The 26,868-nt window shown below is 50.1% G+C and overlaps 1 protein-coding gene across 3 annotated transcripts in view; it reads right to left on the reverse strand.

The window, feature by feature from the left end:
• LOC135916535 (dihydropyrimidinase-related protein 2-like) overlaps nt 1-26,868 on the reverse strand; it is an 82,770-nt gene that overhangs the window by 19,110 nt on the left and 36,792 nt on the right. For all 3 annotated transcript variants that reach the window (XM_065449951.2, XM_065449953.2, XM_065449952.2), the window contains 4 exons: nt 5,331-5,425; nt 3,934-4,007; nt 3,478-3,591; nt 1,670-1,831 (listed from right to left, as the gene is read on the reverse strand). In XM_065449951.2, the coding sequence (XP_065306023.1) occupies nt 1,670-1,831; nt 3,478-3,591; nt 3,934-4,007; nt 5,331-5,425 (445 nt within the window). The remainder of the gene's footprint in view (nt 1-1,669; nt 1,832-3,477; nt 3,592-3,933; nt 4,008-5,330; nt 5,426-26,868) is intronic.

Raw genomic sequence — 26,868 nt, forward strand, 5'->3', positions numbered from 1 at the left:
GAAAAGGGTCTTGCCTTTGAATTTCCGCGTAACAGGATTATGTTTTCTCGTATAGTCGAATTACAATCCTATGCTATCATGTCTGCAGGTTGTGTGCAAGTGACACTTCATGAATTTCCTCACGCATACTACTTTGAGCAATTCAATCACTTCAATAACGCACTTGGGCTATTCGCAGGGCTCACAAGAATGAGCATATTTGCTGTGGTAACGGTACCGCCCCCTAGCGGCCGCGGCAATTCAGACTTCAAACGGTAGCTGGAAAAAGGCTTTGCCTTTAATTTCCCGCGTAACGCATTTGTTTTCTCGTACATCCGATAACAGTCCTAAGCTATGATGTCTACAGCTTGAGTGTTAGTCGTACTTTACGAATTTTCGGACGCAATTTACTTTTAAACGTTAATGTAGTTGGGTAAGGCACTTGAGCTTGGCGGACGGCCTAAAAGAATGAGGATGTATGCTGCACTTCGGCACGCGCGCGTGTGACGTACGTCGCTTGTGGTAGTGGTGCTTGTGGGACGTTGGTACTTGTCTAGTGTTCGTGCCACCTTCGCTGTACATCCACTTTCGCAGGGTGGAATGGAGGCGAATTTTTTTTCGTTTTTTTGCTAGAGTGTATGAGTCACCACCACCTGGGAGGATATTGAGCGAAGTTTACGCAAAGCCCGTATTAAACCTAAAGCGTTAAGGGCCCCGTGTCGCTGAAGATCCGTCGTCGGCGTACCGCGACCGGCATCCAGCGTCGACCGTCCTTTCGGCAAAAATCATTTCCGAGCACACATACCCACGTAACCACTCTTTCATCACCAAAGGTTGCTCATACATCGCCTTTCATTCTTCACATTTAGTTATACCTTAGAATTTTGAGAATTGCAGTCCACAAACAAATGTCATGTGAAAAATTGACGGAGTGGCGCTCGAAGCAGCGGGTCGGCTCATGCGTTCGGGCAAAAATATGAATTGCCTTCCGCCATTTTTCGCTCACGGCCAACGACGCCGACGACACCGGCTTTTCTGCGACACGAGCTCCTTAGCGCTGTCGCGTGAAAAAGAAACGGTGGTAAAGGGAGCGCCGCGCATCCCACTATATATACTTGCAACATCGTGCCACACAAATAACGACCTCTGAAAGCATGTCAAACGCATTCTCTTGTCGATATTCTCGGCCGATCACTTTCGGAGACGCTCTGTTTTTCACTTTCCCGAGATTTCACGAGTCTAGCGTCCGCTTATGCGAGCGACAGCGTTCCTGGCGACGCGGTCTTAGCACTGGTTGGCACACAGTGCCACAACGCTGTGGCCCGGAGACGCCGAACGTGCCCGGGGCTAACCTCGTGAAATATCGCAAAATCTGAAGGTATCTCCGAAAGTCGATATCGTCCCAGGGGTTTCTTGGTGAATCTTTATTCGTTTCAACGATTGGCAAAGGTGGCAGGTGGCGTGCACCTCCCTGGAGCACGAAAATACCGAGGAAATGCGTGCTTTACCGAGTGCGCAGCAGCTGCAGCAGGGTTGTCGGAACCCGCTACTGTTTCCCCACTTTTCGTGACCACCAATACCACACGCGTAACGAGCGTTAAAGCCTCCAATTGTCTTGCTCTTGCTTTTTTCTTTTTATTGACTGCGAGGCTAGTCACTTGTTTCTCTTGACTACCGTCGCGGGCCGCACCTTTCTCCCTGACGAGTGTCTCAAGCTCCTCCTTTGTCTTCGGGTCGAAGGACGTGACAGCCAGCTGAAGGCCGTAGTCGCAGCACACCCTCTCGTCGGCCCAGCTTTTCCATTTCTCGAAGGCCTCCAGCGGAGAGCACGTTGTGTCCAGAACGCAGTCAACTGGATGGAAAAAAAAAGGGAAATAGAAACAAAATAACGTAGGGCTGTGACGGGGGCGGAGTTTGCTCACGTTGCCATTTTATAAGGACGACTAAAGAAGCGCTAACTTGACGCAGACATAAAAAAAAAAATGCAATTGCATGTGTGTCGTGTGTTTCATACTTTGAGCCATGTATGCATTTTCTTGGAATGCCAGCACGGCGTTGCGTAGATTTAGAGTGTCAATTTTGTCTGGTTTTTTTCGTTCTGTTCACTGACATATTCTCAGATTATGCCGTTCTTTGTGAGGTGTAAAGTAGTAAAATGGTCACAAGAATAAAATGAAGTGTTATTATGTGCGTACGCGCTTAATTTTTTCATCTGTGTCCACTTTGCGCTTCTTTAGTCGTCCCTGTAATTTGGCGTATTGACACCTTTTAACTTCGTTTCTAAATAACACGCAGTGCCCGTTACGTACGTTTGTTGCTTTCCTCTGGATCGCTGGAAATGTCTCAAATTTCTACGTTCCAATTAGCAGGGCTTTGTGCTAGAAGTTTTCCACCTATTTTGTCTCTTTTTTCCCCATAGGTTGTCTTTATTTACGTCATAGCGTAGACGAATGGAACAAACTTCCCGAAGTCATCGTTCGAGTGCCTCAGATGGTGTTTTCTCCGCAGTATTTGGAAACCACTTACCGTGACCGAGTCATATATATTTCTGCTGTAGGATACTTCGCACGAACTTCGTTCGTATTTACTTTATTTTTATTTGTTTCTTCTTCACCTCACAGTTCTTTTGTTGCTTTAACAGTGTTTACTGCTTCGTGCGTTGCATACTTTGGAAACAAAATTGCTTATTTTTCCATTGTCCGTTCATCTGCGTTCGGTTACCTTTGTGTAGCAAACACATACTGCCTCTTCCCCAGCGTATGTCTTTCTTTGAATTGAGTCGTGTAGCCCCTACAGTAGTGTCTTCAGGTAGATGTATTCATGTGAATGAATAAACGAACATGCAAATGAAGGAACGAACGTTTCCTTAATGTTATCGGAAACGTCGCTTCATTGTACGCTGAGTTTTGTCATCGCTGAAGTGCGGGCAGGGAGAGAAGGAGGGGAAGAGGCAGGCTCATCCATCTAGATCACTCCCCCCCACCTCCCCGCCTATCTAGATTGACCAGTGCTGTGCATTGTAGCACACATAAGCGCTCATAACTGCCACGAGGCTAATTGCCAAGTACTTCAGCTTTGTTAGTGACTAACTTTCGTAATTAAGCACTGTGGAAGCACCGCAGCTATAAGCACCGGCTGCAACCATACGAGCGCGCTTTTTTTTCTTGAAAAGCAACGTCAAATTTTGTTTCCTTGAGCGTGTCCCAACAGACGTGGACTTGTTGTACGCAGTAATCAACAGCAGGGATTCAAAATGGCGCCAAAGTTCCAAGCTGGCAATCTGCTTAGCTGCAAATGTCACGCTCCCATCAAGATACCTTCGCAGGGCTCTGCAAATTCACGCGCGGCCCGAGGAGAATCGATATCTGAATCTATTTACGCAAGAACTAGCAACATCTGCCCTCCAAGGCGATAACTGCGTGCATCCGCGCTAACTTTACTCTTTCTTAACGTTAACTTGATAGAGTCCGTATGATTGGAAGAGTCCTGTCAACTCACTGATCATGGTGGTTCCTCCGGCCACGGCAGCTCGCGTGCCCGAGTAGAAGTCGTCGGCCGACTTGATGCCGCTGGGCAGCGGTAGCTGAAAGTGCGTGGCGGTGTCGATTCCACCTGCGAAGTCAGAACGTTTTCAAACCAATGCCGGGTAGATCCAACTCATGTCTGCCGCTACAACCTGGTATTGAAAAAAAGACATTAGGCTTTCTCCCAACGCACGACAAGAACTTTCGTAAGCCTGCAGTTTTGTAGCGTCAACTTCTGTCGTCACGACAGAGGTGGTCCTGTCGTATAGCAAGAAGTCGTCGGGCTTGCGAAGTTGCCACTACGACAGAATCGACAGAATTGAGCGTTTAAAGCATATTTTACCATAGTCTACACTTCTAGACTTCTTCTATTTAGTTTCTCTTTAATAATAACCCCTTAAAAACGCTTACATTGCAAGAGCTACCGTACCTGGTATGACCAGTTGTCCCTTGGCTTCAATGGTCCTGGTGCCTCCCGGTATGGTGAGGTCCTTGCCAACTTGCCTGCGAGCAGCAAAGAACAGTGTTGCAAACCATATGAAATGTATTTCTGACGTATTTATGACGTATTTCTGACGTATTTCTGACATATTTCCTGCGCTGCGATTCCCAGTGTAAACGGGTAATTTGAGCGCTCTTGCCGATTAGGACAGATGCCGCGCGGTGCGCGTTATTTGTCATGCCGAACGTGTACAGCGAATATATGCGAATGTTTCACGGAATCGCCCCTTTGCCATTGTAACGTTACCGTCCCCGCCTCAGTGAGGTAAGCGCACGCTGGCTATGGTGTATAGCGGTAACTGCGTGGTAGAACATTCTTGTTTATTCTATATTTTGCGTCACAACGCAGTGGGAGGGTCAAACAGAAATTTGCACAGTACCGTAGATTATGACTGGAAACAAGCTTTCATTAAAGAGCTCTAAATCGGTTCAACAGCTTCGTTGAACCTAAACGCGCGCTTCGAAGAGAGTTATTTGATGAGAACAATACCTTGCGTGTAGCATGACTGTTGAGGCTTATAATTCATATGCGCCTTGTAATCGTTGGTTGAGTAACAAGTGCATGACCTCTACATCATGGGCTCGCAAACTGTGTGGCTTTTTGTTAAGTACATTTAGAAATAGCTAGCTGCTGGTCCACAAGGACGGTAAAATAAAGATGGTACAGTTGTGCTCCCCTTGTTTCCAAAGGATGGCGGAAAATCCAATTCGTTCATTCATGAAATTATAGGAGACGCCATAGTGGATCGAGGCTCTGAATTTTAACCACATGGTTTTTTTAACATCGTGCATCCAGTGCTGTTGAATCCGCGAGCTTCTATATAACGCGCAGTCGCGTTCAATACGAGATGTAACACGGTTTCCGAAGTCAAAGGTGCAGCAAGATCTAAACACCGTTCCAGTTACGGGTGTTTATTAAACCACTTTTTCGCACGTCGGCGCCGCTGTTGCAGTTTTGAAGTTCCTTCGACCACCGGCTCCCGTGTTGAAGCCCGTATTGAACGCTATACTGTGCGTCTTCACGGAGTTCCCCGTATCGTACGAGTGCGTTGATGGCGATATATAAAACATGATCTTGGATTGTAGCGCGAAGTGACATGGACACAGACTAGTAGCAGACAGAACGAGCGCTAGTCTGTGTCCGTGTTCACTTCGCGCTACAATCCAAGATCATGTTTCCGTACCAACACGCCCAACTTTCTGTTATTCTGCGATATATATAAACGTCACCAAGCTAGCAACATACAAGGATAGTTGGCCGCTCTTCGATCACGAAGATCTCGATTCGAAACCACCGTTCTACACACAGCATGCGTTAGCACTCACTTGATGATGCCATCTTCGATGTAGACGTCTCCGTCAATGATCATGTCATCGTTGACCACTTTGCCGCCCTTTATCACCACCCGGGTCTGGGCGCTCTGCGGTGAAGAGAGAAAAAAAAAGCGTGGTGCATTACACCGTGACTATGCCAGGTCACGCGATTTGGCATCGTCATAACCTTGTTAGCTGCAAGCCTAAGCTAACGTGCACATAATATTTGTGAACAATATGTATATTTTGCACTTTTTAGCGAATATTTTTAAGCCACTATGCAGGCGTGATTCATATACTCCCCGCAATTAACACTCATATATCATTCAGAAGCACGGATCATCGACTTGGCGCTCTTTGGCCACATCTGGCCCTTGCGCCAATAAACTCTACAAATCAATCAATCATCAATATTTGTGACCAGTAAATTAAATTACGGGGTTAAGACTTCCAACGCAACTCGTGGCCTAAAGAGCAAGCAAACATGGCTAAACCACGAGGAGCTGTATACCGCACAGGCAGGCCGACGTTGCGACGTGCGTGTGTACCTTTGTGATGGTTTACCTTGTTCTCGGCAAGTCAGTTCTATTATATATACTACATAGTGCGGCGTGTTTCTGACGCGGACATGGCCACGTCACGTCATATCACGTCGTTCCGCCACGTCGCACCGCTAGCTAGCTGTAAAAACTATCGCGCCAATCAAAACAAGGCCGCCATGAAAGAGCGTGGCAGGTGCCGTCCGACGTGTGCGCAGAAAAACGTTCGTCCTATGGTACGACCAGTACCTACAGTCTCACTAATTTAGCTAATATTAGATTGCTTTCTTTATTAAACAAAACGCTCGACCACGAGATCATCGTTGCAAGAACCTCCTATATAGTGACAAATAAAGGCGAGAAGAAGGCCAAATACAGAATTATTTAACTGATCTAAACAATTTTTTCAGTATACGTGTTCCCAGAGTAACCTTGCCAGCACGTTTGCGCTGCAACAAGTTCTATAACAGTTGGGTGCATGTGCCAGTGTTCCGACGGCGTCGATCTGACGGTTTTGATGGGCGCGCGTTCCCCACACGCCGTGTCCGCAGGCAAAGCATTGCGGTGCGTTGCGAAGGTAGCGCTAATTTTCCGATCCCCCAATTGACGCACGATGACAACCTATCGGAAGCCACAGCTGCGGTTCGGAGATGTCGGTGCCACCAAGTCGAGCTCCCCTCCAGAACGCCCACAGGGTCGTGCACGCACACGTTCCATTTCGCGAGATACGAACCCTTCATAAAAGCTTATCCTTTGACCACGCGAGTCTTTGTTCTTTCCGCCTTTTTTTTTATGGAGGCCGGTATATAGGCGCGGCGTCATCGCAGTCATCTCGCCGCAACCATGAAGAGGGTGCGTTGAACCGCGGCTCTCCATACGTGCACGTACACGCGCACGGCAGTATATATACACTGCGCATGCTTACAGCGTCCTGCCCGTTGTTTCGCAGTATACGAAAGACAAAACGAGCTGAGACGACCGACCTGCTCGCACCAGTTGAGCGGCACTGCGCACAACAAAGCAGCGTCCAGCGCACCGACATTTGTCTCCATTATTAACAATCAACGCGAAAAATAAAGGGTCTGCCGGGCCCTTGCGGGACAGACGCGTGCACGCGTTGTTGTTCCTGTAGCCCCCCCCCTCCCCCCCATCCCCCGCCCCCCTCGTTGCCGGCGCGAGCAGCGCTAGCGAGCAGGCCAAGCGAGACCGCGGACGTTCGTCAGAGGCCGCCGGTTCCATGGCGTCGCCAGAACAATGAACTGCGGCCTGCGTGTCTCTATAGTTTCGTTCTTTTGTTTGTACATATATATTCTTTTCAGTCGTGCCGCGACGACACGGTTGTTGCGAACAGCAACAGCAGCGCGGAGCAGTGGCGGACGCGCGTTGTTATAAGGAACGCGAAGTGTGTATATACAATGCTGGAACGCCACGCGTCTATAACCAGTTCGTATTTCTGTAACGCCGGCACGGAAGGCGCGGCTCGCGACGACTGGCCCGAACGCGGACGTGGTCCAGCGTTACGGTGTAGTACCTGCGCTCCAGCCGGTGTGCAAGGAGGACACAATGCTGTAGCGTGAAAAAGCCCAGTGCGTATACAGTTGTGCAGAGCGCGACGGTGTACAGAGCGGTGCACTCGGCGTGCCCCGCGGGGCCACTGCGGGTACGCGCCACTGGGGATGATGATGATGATGATGATGATGATGATAGTGATCTAAAGAAAGGAAAGACGCTTGATTTGCTCCTCCAGGGCTCGCTGCAGGTGTGTGCCTCTCTCCAATGAATCCATCTGACGACAAAGGGAAAGCTATCTGTGCTCCACTCCGTTACGGCTGAGACGTGGCGCTGCTTTTTCCTGTAGCCCACTCGTCTATCGTCAATAGTGCGCTTGCGGCACTACTTTTGCAGTGCGACGCAACTAAGAGCACGGCTCTGAGCCCCGCATTCACTTCTTCTGTTTTTTTTTTTTTTTTTGCTGCCTTCTCCTTTCCTCTCCATTTTTTTCTTCCCACACCCCTTTCCCCATGCAGTGCTGTTGACGTGTCCTCCTGCGAGAGATAGTTATGGCACTGCACTTATCTCTTCCATTCCCTCTAAAGTCACTTCACACACACACATCTAACATGTTGTGCCAGCCACTTTTTTTGTTGTTCTCGTGAAAGTTGGAAGAAAATTCCGCCTGTACTGACAGTTTTCATAAAAGCGCGCTAAAGACGAAGACGAAAGGAACACATACGACAGGACGGGCGCTGAACTTCCAACTGGCGTTTATTTGAAACGATCATCTATGTATGCACTGCGCATGTGGTACGTCATGGCCGCATCATGTAGTTACGTATGTGTTCCTGTCGTCCTCGTCTTTAGCGCGTTTTGATGAAAACTGTCAAGATGAACCAACTGACCGAAACTAAGGTATTGTTGCAGCTGTATGGAATTCATTACCAGTAATGTGTTTCGTTTAACAGTGGTCCAGAGAACTAGAAGAATAATGAAATCTGAAGGGTCGATTTTTCGTTGATTACAAACGTGTGAAAAAAAAAAGCTACAATGAATCCAAACAGAGCACAGAAGAAACAGAGTGTTGCGGTTTAATTGAGATATCGCAACAATAAGGTACAGGGAAATGAAAGTGGGCGAAATTACAACTTGCCGCGGGTGGCATTCGAACCCACGTCCACCGCACTGTGCGGCGCTTTGCTGTATATGATGTACCCGCCGCGGTTGCTTAGTGGCTATATATGGTGTGGGGCTGCTACGCACGAGGTCGCGGGATCGAATCCCGGCCACGGCAGCCGCCTTTCAATGGGGGCGAAATGCGAAAACACCCATGTACTTAGATTTAGGTGCACGTTAAAGAACACCAGGTGATGCGTCCCACCATCAGTAAGATCTTGATGAGGGCTAGTTGGTTCATGTTTAGAACTGAGGTTTAACAGCACTAATAAAACAAGGACACGAGGAAACAAATACCATAGACAAGCACTAACTGACAACTGGTGCGCTTACTTGAAGTTCTCCAGCCATTTTATACCTTTTTCAGCATAGGCATACGTGCACCATTCGCAAAAACATCTGCAAATCAGCAACATCACAATCTTTCCTCCAAAAGCCATTTAGTTTCCCGACAAGGCAAGAGAGGGAGCGCTTACACATTCATCTCCTTCCTTTCCATCGAAACGCACGCTCACACACACCCATGTCTTTCCGTTAATTCTCAGGATTTGCGGAGAAGAGAATGAAATGGCAGCTGGAAAGAGCTGTGTATTCAGTTGTCATTCTCTAGAGTGACAGAGATCGATTGCTGCACTTCAGCCAGTGTGTATAGTAACAAACGCACCACCAGGGTCAAAATGGCGGGCACTATACGTTATGCGTATAGGTTATGCTGCCTTTGAAGCAAATTTCTCTTTTTTCTTTTGTTTCTCTTTCCCATTGTAGCGCAGCTTGTACATGAACCATTTTACAAGAAAGCTCTTTTCTGCAGCGTATCCGAGATCGGTACGCGTGCACAAACGTAGTAGCGCCGCTTCTCGCGGAAGATGACCTCGTTGCGGGATCGAGACGCACATCCCCACCGAAGGCTCAAAAAGCACAAAGTCACGAGACGCCGCGCCGGTCTTGCGTGCACCTAATTGGAGGCGGTAGCGAAAAGTGCACACACAAACTAAGCGCTGACTTTTAACTGTCGTTTTTTTTTTTAATCGAAACATGCGCTCAATGTGTAAGTACTGAGAGGAATGACAAGGCAAGAAACAATGAAACAGTATACCTCAACTCTCGCGTTCACACCGCTTGCGTGAAGCAACACACCGCTCCTTTGCGAAATGAAGATATAGAGGCGTAATGTTGCAGCACTGGTCTCCCTCGATGGATATCTCCAGCTTCGAATATTTCTCGCGCACGCAACTGTATCGAAGCCCGGCGGGGGTGGGCGATTTATACATGCAGCACCACCTAGATAGCACAAGGCATTTTCACTCCAATCCATGACGCCATGTTAATTGGCCTGACATCCATAGAATCTAACGAGGATGCTCACGAGTAGGCAATTGATTGATTGATTGATTGAAAACTTTATTGTTCCACCGAGCTGGGGTGCCCGCCTCTTAACCTACACGTAGGTAGGGCGGGAGGACGAAGCAGTCCCCGCGCGTTGAGGACGGTGAGTCTTCACGGCCTCAACGGCCAGGCGGATTGCTCGAGGCTGGTCGTCTTCAGCCTCGCTCTGGAGCAAGGCCTCCCAGGCTTCTCTACTGTCAATGTTTTCCTTGGCCCCTGGGGAGCCAGCACACTCCCATATTATATGGTCTAGCGTACCTTTTTGCTTACAAATTTTGCAGAGGGCGTCGTTATAGTCCCTCGTCTGTGTTAAGTAGATCCAATGTGGTGATGTATAACTGTTTCCCTGGAGGCGTCGCCAAATGCGAGCGTCCTCCAGAGAGAGAGACCGATGCGGAGGGCGGGAAGGTTCTTCTTTCGGCTTTGTAGTGATCGACAATTTCCCTGTACGTGATCATGCCGTCTTTTATCCCTGGAACTGGCTGCTCTAGAGTTTCACGAGTAGGCAACAGTGATTTTGACGTCACCGCTTTCATCGCGCCCGCCTTGTCAATCGAAATTTCAGGCTAGGTAGCGTGACGTCATGGACCGGAGTAAACAGGCCTTGCGCTATTTAGGTGGTGTTGATACATGGCGGTGGTGGGCAAACGGCCTGGGCGTGCTGTGCGTTGACATCGCGTCCGACTGCGCAAACAAAGGCGCGTCGACCAAAGTGTCTCGCCGCTCTCCCTGCGCGCGCATAACAACGCCCCTTATCGCGAGCAACTGCACCGACGCGGTCGATAAAGTAAAGAAGCGCGCAGCGCAAGATGTCGTCATGCTGCAGCCGCTGCCCGGTCACGTGGTCTCTGCGCCACCGACGCTGGCCGCGAACTTTGCACGGGTCGCACCGCTGTGCACGTGAGCATGGTAGCATGAGCACGAATCAAAGCGCGAGCCGCGCGTTACAGTGTTTCCTCACTATAACAACAACAACAACAACAACAACAACAACAACAACAACAACAACAACAACAACAACAACAACAACAACAACAACAACAACAATAATAATAATAATAATAATAATAATAATAATAATAATAATAATAATAATATATGGGGTTTCACGTGCCAAAACCACTTTCTGATCATGAGGCACGCCGTAGTGGAGGACTCCGGAAACTTAGACCGCCTGGGGATCTTTAACGTGCACCTAAATCTAAGCACACGGGTGTTTTCGCATTTCGCCCCCATCGAAATGCGGCCGCCGTGGCCGAGATTCGATCCCGCGACCTCGTGCTCAGCAGCCTAACACCATAGCCACTGAGCAACCACGGCGGGTAATAATAATAATAATAATAATAATAATAATAATAATAATAATAATAATAATAATAATAATAATCGAGCGCCTTGAATTGGAGCACACGTGACAGGAACTTGCCGAATCGCGAATGACATCTCACCGATGTTCGTTATGAGTCTGTATTCTAGCCTGTTGTCGCGAATATCGCGACGTGCCGAATCTGAGCTCATAAATCAAGACACGACGCTTCAAGCGACATGAAGCCTGATTTATGACGTCATGTGCGGTCGGTCTAGCACTGTGACTGGTCAGCGTGTTCGCCATCGCTGACTCCGAAAACAACGTTTTGCGCACGGTGCTTAGATCGCGAGGCTGAACCTTCCAAGAAACTCGTGCAGCTACATCCACTCAGGTGCATAGTTTACAGACTCCATCTCTGCAGTGCCGACGGTTTTACAGACTGTTCTAAAATGCGAGACGGTTCATCTGACAAATCTGAGTTTTTTTTTTTTTCAGTGCGAAAAACGTGCGAATATAAAGACGTTCTTTTATGCTAGATGCCCGCAATATTTTCTTTAATTGAGTCTGCAAGGCTCTTCTGGTGTACAAATTATGTCACAGTAAATTTGGATGTTCTTACCTCGCGTACAAATATACCGAACTGCAATTTGAATGTTTCTCTCCGGGCGAAAAAATCTCGCTGTAAGAGTTAGCTAGGTTGTCTCTGTGTGGTGGCAAGACCAAGTCAGGAAATTTTAAAGCCTTCTGCCACGTCTCCTAAGACAGTTCCCTAAGCTGTCGTTAATAAAAATGAAATAAAAAAAGATAACGTATAATGAGCGCGCTCTGCTTAGTATTATCCTATGGGGCGGAACCTTGGACAACAGCGGAAAACCTTAATCGAGAGGCAACTATATCAGAACCGCGCGACGAGCGATAGAACGGAAAATGATAGGCGTAACGTTGATACAGGAAAACAGCGACGTCTAATTTGAGAGTCAAACGCGGGAGCAAACAATATACGATAGTCTATATGCCGATGAACAAAATAGAGTCGAGCAGATGGTGTAATGGTGCAGAGCATATTGTCGGTGATGTTTTGTGGAGTATCGAAGTGGGTGGCAAGGTGACAGAATTGCAGTCGTTAGGCGACATAGGTAAGCGAATGGAGATTAGGCATTTGGAATCCCCATAGAATGAAGACCGCTGACGCAGGACAGGATAGCTATACCGGGGTATGTACTGAGTGTGCTCGCCGGTGTGTTGGAGAACGTGCGAATTTTTCTATACTCTGGCGAGTGCGCATATGTCACTCGACCTTGCGACCGATGACTCGTGGTTGGTGGCGCTGGCGTCGTTGTACACAGGTGTGCCGCGCGTTCGCACAGATTCAGCTGCAGCACGACTGGCAGCATGAGCACCGATCAAAGCGCGAGCCACGCATTACAGTGTTTCCTCACTATAATAATGTAAAGTGTACAGTATAATTATGCACAATGTACCGTGCGATGTACAGTGTACCTCACTGTACGTGCTTTTTTCTGTACCATTCGGTGTGGACTCGCTGAGGAAGCACTCCGCAGCTTGTCTTACGTGTTCCTATAGCGTAACAGCTGTGTTGCGCGTTAGCGGCACGTTTCTTTAGAGAATGAAAAAAAGTTTATTGCTTTATGTCACCTAACTACTTCATAGTCTATTGCGTGAAAAAATGTTCCAGAAGCCAGGGGAACTCATACTTCAACGTGTTGTTCTCACTGGCTTTACTCAACAATAAACTATAACAAAAACATAGACGTTTCGCCACCTATGCGGGTGGCATCGTCAGTACGCAAATGGCAACAAATTAGAAAATACATCCTATTTATGTGTGATACTGCCGTAAACATCCGGTAGGGTGCCACGGATAGAATTGCATGCAGATTGATTGCGGCGGATAAACCACGATTCCACAAATTTTCTTGGGCCACATCGGTGTTCCCGTGCTAACGGGGTTACGTTATCAAAATCGAGCATGTTTCCTTTTGTTAAACAATGATCCACCAGTTCCGTCTTTGCGCGTGTGACATAGATGGTTTTCGTAGCGTCTCTTAAAGGTTCCTTGAGTCATTTTAGGGCCATTTATAGTTGCTTAAATGTTCCGAAACGTCTATGTTATGGTTATATTTTATTGTTGAGTAAAGCCAGTGATAACACGTTGAAGCATAGTCTATTGCGTAAATTATAGCGAATAACTATCTACGCATTTGTGTATTCGTGTCGATAAATTCGAATGGCACTCGGGCAGCAACGCTCACCGCGAACGAATAGTTTCGATATCTTAAACTGTTGTCTTTTTACGCCAAAGATTGCCTGCTCCTTGCACCGAACTGCGTTCACCCACCGTAGTTGATGCGGCGTTGCGCTTTTCTTTTTTTGTTTTCTGTCCTCCGAATAGTTGCGTCACGTGCCTGGGCTTCAATACAGGCACGCGGCTCGCTGCCTTCCCCGTAAATTGCCTTTTTTTCGCGCCTGTTACACGCTTGGCAGCCCTCGCGTTATGCGTCGCTTGACGCGTCGGCTGTAGACTACACGTGAATGCCTAGCTCGCGGACGACAATCGCCATGCACGCGCACACATATAAGCACGCCCCCGTCGAGAGCGCCGGATGCCACGCCCTAGCGTGTGCGCGTTCGGGGCAACCCAGCCCCTAGTGAGGTGCATTCAATACGCCGCTTTGTCAGCGTGCGTTAGGGTAACTACATGTACATGTAGTTATAGATGTACAGTCAACAGCAAAAGTTTACGGGATACGGTTTCCTCTTCAAATGTGAATTCCTGCACTGTTAAGGCATGACACTTCGCATTTAATGAATCACTGTGTAGGTGGCGAAGGCTACTACATGCTGGAACATTTAATTCCATGCTGTGTGACCACGCTTTGCGAGAATTCAGCTTCTTGGCAGACCCTGCGTCCCGTAAACTTTTGCGGTTGACTGTACATACAGTAAATATAGTAAATACGTGTACGGCCGTCTGTTGAGTCTTGCGAGTTGAGTCTTGACCGTTCACTTTCGATGTCAATTACATAGAAATTTAGGGTCTCATGAGAGATATCACTACTTATTTACCCATAGGCGAGTTAAAGAAATTGTAGGGTTTAGCGTTCAGAAACTGGTACGGGTGAGGCTAATCGGCCACACAAAGCACTTTAGCGAGAGCTTGGGAGTTAACGCTGTCAGCTACACGAGTGTTTGTACGTTTAGGCGAACGGTATTAGAATAAGAAGAAAAAGAGCGTTCGCTACTGATTGCTCCTCCGAATTCGTTTTTCCTTCACGTCTTTTGATAGAAAAACACGGGGTATTTCGTGTTAGCCCTTCTTCATTCTGTGCAACTACTCAATTTACTGAAAGCCAGTACTCTCGACAAACTCCACACGCCGTAGCCCCACACGACCACTTATACACGACGCCTATCACATGCTTTGCGATGATTCTGGATTGTCGGATAGATGTGGTGCATATCGTTTCCTCTTCCAACGGGACAAGGCTAGTCACCTCGGTCTGGAAGGGTGGCGTCTCGCACCGCGCATTTCGGCAACACAGCCACAATCCCGTCCTGGGATGTGGCCGAATACTCCCAGTGTAATCTCGCTCGCTTCACGTCATTGAAACACAGCATGCAATGCGCATTGAATTGCCCGGAGGGAGGGAGGGAGGGAGACAGGTGCGTACTTTCTTAGCTTCCATTCCCGCGTCATCACAGGTGGTTCCACACGACTATTGTTCTTACTCCCCAGGCTACTTTTTCCTCGACACCTCCGTCGTTTCAAGTTTACATCTGAGCCCACAGAGGCATGTCGTCATCATTACGCATTGTTCCCGACCGAAAGAACTAAATAAAGAAAAAAATGGTCATCTTCCTAAGTACCCGAAGCAGGGGAACCGTTTCAAGACTGACTGCCGTCCACGTCGGTATGTATACACAGGGAGGGTACGGACACGCACCAATTTCGACGGCGTAATAGGCGCATGGCTTCCGTCCAAATTGGAGAAAAGAGTACACTGCTGCTTCATTCGCCCAATCAAACCGAAAGTAAAAGAGGAGTTGGACGAACGTCGCTCTGTAGCACAGCTGAAACGATGACAGCTGCGCCCGCACAGCAGACTCGGGAGAAGTATTCACGTGCGAGGCAAACAATATCCATCGCCAGCACAGCGGGAGAGAGAGAGAGCGCACGGCAGCGGCGACCACGGCGCGGCGCTGGCTGGCTGGCTGGCAGACATGTTTGGCCTTGGCGCAATTTCACGCCAGTTGGTCGCCGTGTGAAAAAGAACGCGCAGAGACGTGCCCCGTTCGCCAGTTCTTCCGGTCCCATCACGCTTGCGAACCGCTTGCTGCTGGTGCCACTGCTGCTATGCTTCTGCCGTGTGCCGATGACGGGTGGCGGTGGTTGTTAAACAGCGACGGGCACACCTGCTTTTTTTTGTTTTTTGCCAGCGTGCCATTTGTAGACGTCGCATGGCTAACCGGGCGTCGCGGTCCTGGCGTGCTCTGTTTAAAAAGGGCGACTCCAGCGATTTTTATGCGAAGCATATTACGAGAGCTCAACCCAGCTCCTCAGGCGCGGCGGTGTCGCCATGAAACCACGTGACACCGTGACGTCACGACAGAGGAGAAGTGGCTTTGGCTCAACTCTTGCAAGACGGGCAGGGTGGGAATCGAACCAGGGTCTCCGGAGTGTGGGACGGAGACGCTACCACTCAGCCACGACTTCGATGCTTCAAAGCGGTACAAAAGCGCCTCTAGTGAATGCGGTGTTGCCTTAGAAACGAGCTGTTTCTAAGGCGTGCGTCTCTTGCTCAGGCGCACATTTCGTTGCCGCGCCGAACGCTGCTTTGCTCGACGCTCACCGCGTCCAATGCGGGGCGCGTAGTCGCTGCCCTGTAGCCCATTGTCTTACACCCCTTGGCGGGTCGACGGGAACGCTCTCGCGTTCCACTCTTGAAGTCGAAGCAGTAATGCATGAGTTGTTTCTTCGTCTAGCCGAACCAAATATAGCCAAGCAACAGCAGTTCGCCAGGCTAAACAGTGGTTCAACAACTAAAATAAAGGCTAGTATGCTTCGCATCCTGGGCTTAACCTTACCTAAGCCACAGCCATTTTTTGATGTTCACTGATATTAACAAAATTTCGAATATACGTCCTCTGTTGCACTTTGACTGCAAGTCATTTAGTTTTCCTGAAAGTTAATTTTAAACATTCGTTACGTGTCCTCGACTCGCGGCCGCGAATGTCCGGCACCTTACTGGCCACCCTGTGTATGTGAGGTCAGAGACTACACCGCTACTTCGCCCAGAAACGACGAAGCTGGCTCCTTTTTCTAGGAGCCAGCTTCGGCCGACAGACGTGGTAACCGCTGCGTGTCTTCGTCTTGCCGCAGCACAATGCGTCGAACTTGGGCACGTCAGCTGCCTCGCGCGGCGGTGGCGGGCGGTCACTGGCAAACGGTGATCCTTCAGCGCTCATATCGTCGCTGAAATCTTCGCTGAAATCGCCACTGTCTAGTTCGAAAGAGCTGGAAAGGCTTCCCGCGTCGTGAGAAGACATCGTCAGCTTCGTTTTTTTTTTGTTTGTTTTTTTTTGGCGTTAGCACTGCGCGTGCTGCTTGTTTAGCACGCGTTCAGCGTGTTTACATTACGGTAGTGCAGAATGTGACGTCATCGACTCATCGTGACGTCACAGGAAGCAGCTGCCTGTTTCGGTACCTTGTTTATTGGTAATCTAAAATTATCGACGAGTTTCTAAGGAAATTGAATCACCCTACCGGTGACACGACTGTCAATGCCATTTGAAAGTGACAGTATATCCTAATATGGTTAAAAAAAAAACGGAGTGGCTCTTTAAATATATAGTTAGGTGTTCCCAACAAACAGTCGGGTCCTCGCGTCGTATGCCATGTGTTGTCTCCTTGCTTTCGCAGTACAGTCAGACGCTTTTTTTTTCTTTTTTTTTCTTGCATCGATGGGACATATACGGCTGAAACGCTACAGCTGGCTGGCAGCGTCGGAATGAGCAGGCGTCGCGTCACACTATAACGTCGTGCGTCAGCTAGCTTTCGGCGGTTATTAACGCGGTCGGTGCTATTGTTCTTCAAAATCGCTCGACTCTGGTGTTCTTTCTTTCTTTTTTTTTTTTGTTCGCACTGTGGATGCCCGCGCGTCAACGCACTGCATACCGAGCCGCTGACATCCGCACGTGCAACGCTTACGCACGCATTCGCGCGCGCATCTGTCAGTAACGCTGTTCCGGCCGCTGTCCTCCCGACCTCCTGTTACTCCGACCCGCTTTGTTTCGTCAGGAATGCACAACTGTCATCGTCTGTCAACGCATTACCTCTCGTCTGACAGCGATATAGCTGTCATGTGAACTTTCGACCGAGCCGCCGTATGTTGTCGTCATCGGAATTTGCTTAACGCGGTCGCTACCGATACCTAATCGATTCGTATAGAAGAGTTGACTGTTGGGCTAGTTGGTCGTCCATATTTGAAGTAGTAGCTTAGCGCGAATAAAACCGCGCTAAGCTACTACTTCAAATACGGTTCGCATACCGACATGTATACACCGAGCACAGTACAACCATCGCTCTTGGTTTGCGGTGCTCCTTAGCGTATGCGGGTTACGTGAAAAAAGCAGTTACACTCGGGCCAGCATGACGTATATACTGTTACGCGCTGCCTACACGTGTCCATGAGGTATAATGAACTTAATTTACGACGCATGCGCTGCAGGGTAGCCACTAAGCTAAGGTGAGGCGTCCGCCTAAGCAATAATTCCGCGTCACTCAAGCCTGCGCAGTTACGTTAAAGTCAGTGTGGAATGTACGGCCGCGAGCCAAGTTCCGGAGACCACAGATGCCGCGAATTTTGATTTAATTATTCACAGCCAAGGCACGCAGGCTGAAATCACGTGGTGCAGCCTATGTGCGCCTATTCGACCAATGCAATGCATTGAGAAAATTCCCCGTTTGCACAGCTGTGCTAAGGGCATTTTCTCCCGAGTGTACGCTCAAGCGTCGCATGCCGCGCAGTTTGTATAGCTTTTAAGAGCCCGCATAGTCTGAATACCCTCTTGGGGCACAACCGAAGCTAAACCATTGTTACCTATTCCGCTCAGGACAATCATGATGCATCTATATAGGCGGGAAGCCGTTCAAGCCACCCAAGAGGAACGATAAGGAAACATAATGCAATCGCTGGATTACGGTATTTCATTCCCTTGTCACATTCGCTCATGCTCCATGGGACGGTTGTTCGCTCGTGGAGATCGCGGCGTACGACGGCTGCACTAACCATATTCGGCGAAGATTCCTTTTCCTTTCTCTTTTTTTTTTTTGCGAGGGCACAGCGCTGATAGGTTTGGCACAACACGAAGGAAATTAATCGGGCGTAATGTAATGGGAACGAGTGGTCGCGTCGCGCCAGCTCGCTGTATGTACCGGCGGCTTGCAGACTATAGTGAGCCCTTAACGAGTGACGTAACTCGTATCCCTTTTACATCGTTAATTACAGCTGCGTCTTAAGGACCTCGTCTGCTGAATCCGATGAGCCTTACGGCCCGTTCTTGTCGCCGGTTATGTAATCGGGACGGAGCTGAGGCCGGCGATGGCCAGACCGCTTCGGCGACTCTGCGCCGATAGGGAGAACACATACACGTATAGCCTATAGACGCACGGACTCGCACATACAAGCAGGCGTACGCTATAGAGAGTTTGCACGCGCATCGACACAGAATCATTCGCGTACGTAAAGGCTCGTATTTTCGGCCGCCCGCCCGCATATGAAAGAACCGACACAAAATATCGACAAGGAACACCCGAAGGACCACCTGGTTAGTTGCGCCGGTAACTAACCCCGCACTAATCACACCTTGCAACCTCGTTTCGCGGATCGTCGTGTCTGTATATAATGCACAGCGCTGCATCGAACGTGTCCAGGGGGTCTAATAAAAGGAAATCTGATCATCTCTCGTTCGCATGCTCCTCGCCGTCATTTTTTACACACGACGCGCCGCGGCTAATGATGGCAACCGAACGGCGCGGAGGGGATGCCTATAAAGGGGCACCCCTCATTTGAAACGAAATTATGTCCCTCCTCCCCCCCCCCCCTTCCCTCCCGGGTCCAAGCTACTGCTTACATGCGTATACAAACGCCGAAGAGAGCTTGGTGGGGGAGAGGGGGAGAGGGCGTGTGCGTTTCAGCTGCCGCACATTTTCCTCCTCAACGTTCCTCCCGGTGCCGCTGCAGTAGTGCTTGAGAGTCGATCGAACAACCTGCCAACCGGTCTGACCCCGGAAAAGACAACGGGTCACGACGTAGCCCTCGTGCGTGTTCGGCAGAGGCGTTGTACGTTGTTGCTGCTGCTGTTGCTGCTAAGTGCTCCTCTTGCCTTCGAGAGACGGGGTACGTGCGTTCTTCGGTCCACTCCGCTATATCACCGTGCACGCGCTGCAACGCCCGGCCCCCCCACCTATACATTCTAACCCCCAGGAGGTGCCACGGGCGACCCCCGAGCGCAGTAGGTTAATGTGTAAATCGAGCACATCGTTCGTGCTCCTTTCCAAAAGACACCAACGGTAATGACGACGGTGACGTGTGGTCGATAATTAGACGATCGCCACTTATCTCTCTCTCTCCCTCTAGCCCCCAGTTTAAAGAAATGCTGTAAGTATGCCGTAAGTGGGTCCAGCTTTCTTTTTTTCTTTTTCTTTCGGTGAAATGAGGTCTTATTTCATACCGCATGTTACCGATGTGCCCTATTCACTTGTAATTTTTATAGGGCACGTCGATTAACGTGCGCGTATAGCTTAATTATCACGCTGCCGCGCGTGTCCCTTGCTGAAGCTGCGTCCTGCGCTGTTTACTTTCTGCCCCTCCGAATGCATCACATTTTTTTTAATGCTTTCTTAAAGGCGTGGCTTTGACATCCCTGTATGTATGCCCTCACAGAAGCATTCGTTTGATGCATAATGAATGATCATAATCCTGCCCTCGTTGGAATTCGAATGCAACGAACGCTATTAGAGCAAGCGTCAATTATGTCGGTGAGGAGAAATTGTGCGCGGGAACTCAGTGTGGGAAAGAAATGGCGAGGTTGGAGCCAGCTTCAGCGATAATCGTGTGATCAAATCCTCGTCGTTGTTTCTTCATCTCTTGAATTTGCGTAAGGAATATAATGCGTGCACCGTGCATTCCTATGATTTCTTTAAACTCATTAGTGCACTTTCTGCTTCTTTGTTGTTGTTTTTTGTTTCTTCTCTTGGCACCGTTACACACAGACCAAGTCAAAACCCCCAGCACTTTAAAATTACGCGAACGCAAATCGGCTGCACATCGAGGTCGCCACTGAAATTAACGATCGAGCGAAGATCGCGAAGAGAGGAAGACCACGCGGTTGTATTTGCTTGATACTTCGCGGGCATTTGTTCGTCTCGATAATTCAGACCTTCGAAATATTACCGGCAATCGTCACGTACGTACATATATGTACGTCGCACATCCTACACCCATGCCGAGCTACATATGAGAGAGAGAGAGAGGGGGGGGAGGGGGTAGGGAGGTAGTGGTTTTACAATGGCTTTACTAAAATTTACCGGTAACGTCTTCGATACGAACTACGGCAGTGCGCTGTTGTGCCATTACCACAAGCCCGGATCCCGAATCTGCAAGATGCAGAATCTATCCTGCGAGCGCCATAATTCTCCCTTCACAAGTCAAGATGCTGCGCCTTCGTGCGGGAGAAGCCTCGGCGAAGCAGCGTGTTTAGACGTGTCCGCGTGTGCCAGACGGCCCGGCGCCGCACCTCCCTTGCCTGGAGGTCACCGCGCGCGCGAACTTTGAACCGGGTGGCCAGCGCGGTCGCTGGTTGGACCCCTCGGACGACCGTCGTGTGCTGACTTTGTATTGGGCCGTTTGAGTGACAATGGGCCTCGGGGATTATAAAAGCAGCGACACGCCGCTCGAAAACAGGATCTGCCGACCCCACCGGGAGAGAGTGTCGCTCCCGACTGGGGTGAGATGTGTAACGCGTTTTCGCCGGACGTCGTCGTGCGAGAACAGTCGCGTTTGTTGTGAGCACTCGGCCCCAGTGCCGACCCGTTCATGTCCTGTATGATAACCTGTATATAATGTATAAAGTCCCTTTTGTTATTCTCATCGACGCCAGGCTCGGAGTCTTCGCTACCAACGCTCTGTCACGAAACGGGTGACGAGCGCTACGGGACCACAAAGCCGTATTCGTGGTGCAGCGGTACACGTTCGTAACACTGGCGGCACCGGTTGGATGTCGTAATACTGGTGGCACCGGTTGGATGTCCGTAACACTGGTGACTTCGGTGGGAGTTCATAACACTGGATGGCAGCTACGGGATTGACCGGCATCAGCTACCTCGGCGCGGTGAGTGCCTGAAGTTTACCTCAAACACCAGACTTTCTCTGACACAGGTTATAGTAGCTTAGGGAAGGATTTGGTGTTGCATTGTGATAACCTTGTGTGTTTCAAGCCTAGTAAGAGTGTTTTGAAAACCAGGGGATGCTGAGGGGGTAAACAGGGCAGTGTGTGATATACTTGCATATGTCTTACTAGTAGTGTTATAGTAGCGTACGGCAGGTATATTCAAAAAGGGTAAACAGCAGGAGGACAGTGTGAACGATGGAGAAGTACAAGGTGAAGGAACTTCTCGAAATTTGTGAGGAGTTGGGCATTGAGTTGGGCTCAACCAAAAGAAAGAATGCGATCCTTGAGGTCATGAGGACTGGGGACGTAACGGCTGAGGAAGCCGCAGAGGCCTTGGCGGATATCAATGAACGTCGGGAAAGGGAGGAAAGGAGAGAACAGCAACGTCGCGAGGAGGAAAAGGAGGAAAGGAGAGAGATTCGTGAGCACGAGCTTAAAATGAAAGAGTTGGAGACCCGAAATAGCTCGCCAGCGCCTAGTCTCACTTCTAATGTTCCCAGAATACGCGATCAACTTCCACCCTTTGTCGTCGGAGAGGATATGGCCAAATACCTCGTGAAATTTGAGCACGTGTGCGAACGGAATAGCATTGAGCAATCCCTTTGGGCACAGAATCTGTTAGCCTTGCTTCCTGGGGAGGCATCAGACGTAATAACTTGCTTATCGAAAGAGGCGTTTGAGAGCTACAGTGATGTGAAGGAAGCGCTGCTGCGGAAGTACAAATTGTCGCCCGAAGCTTTCCGGCAGAGGTTCCGGTATGCAAAAAAGGGGTAAGGAGTCGAATGTTGACTTCGCGTTTCGTCTAAAAGCCGACTTGGTGGAATGGCTGAAGGGCGAAGAGGTTTACGACGACCGCGACAAAATTGTCGAATGCATCGCGTTGGAGCAGTTCTACCGTTGCATTGATGAGGATGTCCGGCTCTGGCTGCAAGATAGGCTAAAGGAGGTTAAGCTAAACAAGGCAGCAGAGTTAGCGGAAGAGTATTACACCCGCCGCAGCTTGCACAGCAAGGCAGTGCGCATAGAAAAAGCAGATAGAAGAGATGGGTTTTACGGGAAGCCCGACGAACGGAAGGAAATCACGCGTCGCGAGTTTCGGGACGACGAGTCCCTTCCCAAAGAAACTGAAAGGGATGGACAGAATGCATCTCAGAATGATGACGATGGTCCGAAACAGCGAAACGAAATGACGCGTTCTTTTGAAAAACGGAGACCGTTAACCTGCTACAATTGCAAAAAGCAAGGGCACATCGCTGCAAGCTGCCCAGAGAGAATTGCTTTTGCAACGATACAGGAAACTCACAAGAACATACGTCTATTGGAGCCCTATGTGCAGGAAATTAAGGTAAACGGCAAGAAGTGCCGAGCACTGCGGGACTCTGCAGCAACTATGGACGTTGTTCACCCGTCTTTCGTCTCCTCGAGTGATTTTACGGGAGAGTGCGTTAGGATACGGCAAGTGGCCGAGAAGGAGAGTGTCTGTTTACCGATCGCAACGGTTATCATTGAAGGAGAGTTTGGAAAACTTAACACCGAAGCCGCTGTGTCAGCCGCCCTCCCGGAGCAATTTTCCTACCTCTTCTCAAATAGCTCGGAGCAGCTGCTGAGGGATCAGGGCAAATCATTCTTTGCCGACGTGGCGTACATGGCCCCCACGCGATCCAAAGCGCGGCCGCTGTCGAGGGAACTGGACTTAGCGTCGGTGAGCGAAAGGCGGTGCGGCCCACGGACCGATCACGGTAACTTGAGTGGCGAGCAGTCACGGGAGAGGCAGAGCTCGGAGGCTGGCCTAGACGAGCGGGTCCTGGAAGTGAGTGGGAGTGACGCGTGCAGTGCTAGCCGCGATATAGACTCGACGCCGCAATTAGGCGACGCGGGCTCCACACTCGCTCCGGTTTCCGCCAGCCGGCAGGAGCAGGCTGCAGTTGAAAGGGAAACTCGGATTCGCGAACAACAGGAAGATTGTTCACTAGCCGATCTGAGGAAGAGCGTCAAACGGGGAGTGAAAGAAAAGGGGGTTTCATTTGGCAAGGAATCTGGCTTATTGTACCGCCGCTACACGGATAAGCAGGGTCGCAAATATAAGCAGCTTCGGATTCCGCGAAAATATCGCCGGGAAAAATGAATGACCTCATTTGCTTCCTCAGAAGTATGTTTTCGGTCCAAAGCGATTTCAAGGGGACCATTCTATTTGTCATTATTATTGCTGATTAATAATTGTTTCTTGTCTATTTTGTTGCGTTATTGATTTGAAAACTGATTGTTTGAGCCTTAAGTGCTAGATCGTACACCTGCCTCTTGTTGCAGCGGGAGCAAAAGGGGATAGCGATTAATTAGGTTGATTTGAATTATGGCCTTGTCTGGTGTTTGACGGGAGACAGAGGGCACTTGTTCGTGTTGGGTGTTGCCTTTTGCCGGTCGGTTTTGCAAGCTGCAGAACGACCAAGCGGGACCAGTGGCGAGAAGCAAGGTCTTAGGAACGACCCGAGCGGAGCTGGTCAAGGTGCCTTGGCGACGACGTGGTGAGCAGAGCTCCTGTCCTGACGAGTCGGACCTGGGCACGTGAAGTTACCTGGCGTCCCGACAATGGACGTGAACTTGGACGAGCCTGACGAACGTGCGCGCCTGGCATCCGAGCCACGTGGAGGCAGCTCGTCTTCCCGGCGCCTTATCTGAGGGCGGGGATGCTGTTGTGCCATTACCACAAGCCCGGATCCCGAATCTGCAAGATGCAGAATCTATCCTGCGAGCGCCATAATTCTCCCTTCACAAGTCAAGATGCTGCGCCTTCGTGCGGGAGAAGCCTCGGCGAAGCAGCGTGTTTAGACGTGTCCGCGTGTGCCAGACGGCCCGGCGCCGCACCTCCCTTGCCTGGAGGTCACCGCGCGCGCGAACTTTGAACCGGGTGGCCAGCGCGGTCGCTGGTTGGACCCCTCGGACGACCGTCGTGTGCTGACTTTGTATTGGGCCGTTTGAGTGACAATGGGCCTCGGGGATTATAAAAGCAGCGACACGCCGCTCGAAAACAGGATCTGCCGACCCCACCGGGAGAGAGTGTCGCTCCCGACTGGGGTGAGATGTGTAACGCGTTTTCGCCGGACGTCGTCGTGCGAGAACAGTCGCGTTTGTTGTGAGCACTCGGCCCCAGTGCCGACCCGTTCATGTCCTGTATGATAACCTGTATATAATGTATAAAGTCCCTTTTGTTATTCTCATCGACGCCAGGCTCGGAGTCTTCGCTACCAACGCTCTGTCACGAAACGGGTGACGAGCGCTACGGGACCACAAAGCCGTATTCGTGGTGCAGCGGTACACGTTCGTAACACTGGCGGCACCGGTTGGATGTCGTAATACTGGTGGCACCGGTTGGATGTCCGTAACACTGGTGACTTCGGTGGGATGTTCGTAACAGCGCTCGTACAGCTGCTTCCCAAGACGAGAGTAAGTGCCCGTGTACGTGCTAATGCGATTTCACGTGCAGCGCTATTAGGGGCAGCCCTGGCCACAAAATGCTCTCGCGGGACCATTTCGACCTTATTCTGCGCTCTCCGCACTCGAACCACACATAAGGGGAAAAAAAGAAAGAAAAAAAAGGCAAGACGAACCGGTACTTTTTCCCACAAGCATAAAGCCAATAGCGCTGAAATATTCGGTGAAAAATAAGTAAATATTTATCGACGCACGCCATCGCTTGTAGGCGAGCCATTTGCAGCCGTTAAACATCGATCAACCGCTCATTTAGACTTCGCTCCCGTTATCTCCCGAGTTAAAGAAAGCGTACGGCCTCTCGACCAGTACATTCATTCAGCCGTGGGGAGAAAGGAAAGAAAAAAAAATGAAGAATGTCGCGTCGGCCTCGGAACGGTGCGGACCGTCGTGTCACGCACGCACGTACACGTCGATCGCGTCCCCCCGAGTCGATTATATCCGCACAAACAACTTGGAAATTCAGGCGTCGTCTCCCGCAGGCTCTCTCTCTTTCGAGGACCAAGGTCCCCGAGGGTCCGCGTTGTCGTGTACACGTAATAAGGCCCGTGGCATCTGTCGCTATACCACGCGGCGGGCTGCATGCCACACTCTCCACACTCTCGTATAAAACGCTCTCGATACCAGCTGCAGCTCCCGCCTCCGGCTCGCCAACGTACGTGAGGCGCCCGCGGGTACGTCGACGACAACGCGCTCCGCGGAGACGTACGCGTGCGTACATATATACACACTCGTACACTGACAAGGAAGACACGCATTCGCACGTGTGTATCGGACGATTGCGTGGGGTCGACGTCATCCCGGAGGCTGGGAAACGCGAGGTGCAAACACTCGATCGCACGGTCCCGTTGCGAGCGCCCCGTAACGAGGTCAACGGGCGACCGAGTATATAGGGAGACGACCGAGCTGGAAAACAGACGTCGGCGCCTGGCACGCAGGACGACTTGTTTGCATGGCCCTCCCGCTTCTTGCCAGCTGTATATATAAACAATTCGATATCTTCGTGGGTGCGTAACTATCGCGACTTTCGCGGGCGGCGTATATCTATATAGTTAGCACGGATCGATCTGCCGCTGCGATTGTGCCGCGCGCTTCGCGGATTCGCGTTTCGCGAAAGCGAACGGCGAAGGTTAGTAATTGAGTGATCGATCTATCGGTGGTAGACTCGGAACACAATAATTGAGTATCCCGCCTCTGCGCGGAAGTACAGTGGCAGCGGAAGGCTCAATTAACTTGTGGCGTGCAGGCATATCCGGCTTCCTTTGCTAAAACAACCTTGCACGAGTGGAAGTTGTTTCCGCAAAACGCTTTTTTTTAAGGTTGTACTACCCATCGTGGTTGCTCAGTGGCTATGATGTTGGGCTGCTGAGCACGAGGTCGCGGGATCGAATCCCAGCCACGGCGGCCGCATTTCGAAGGGGGGCGAAATGCGAAAACACCCGTGTACTTAGATTTAGGTGCACGTTAAAGAACCCCAGGTGGTCGAAATTTCCGGAGTCCCCCACTACGGCGTGCCTCATTATCAGAAAGTGGTTTTGGCGCGTAAAACCCCATAATTTAGTCATTGGTTGTACCTATTGTGCGACCGAAACAAAACTTACGAATGTAAGGGAACCGTGTTGGCGTCGAACAATCTGTAGCGTTCACACCGTCGCGACCGATTTCGCAAGGAATATTTCAGCGTATT

The sequence above is a fragment of the Dermacentor albipictus genome, chromosome 9 (genome assembly GCF_038994185.2).
Source record: "Dermacentor albipictus isolate Rhodes 1998 colony chromosome 9, USDA_Dalb.pri_finalv2, whole genome shotgun sequence".
NCBI lineage: Eukaryota > Metazoa > Arthropoda > Arachnida > Ixodida > Ixodidae > Dermacentor > Dermacentor albipictus.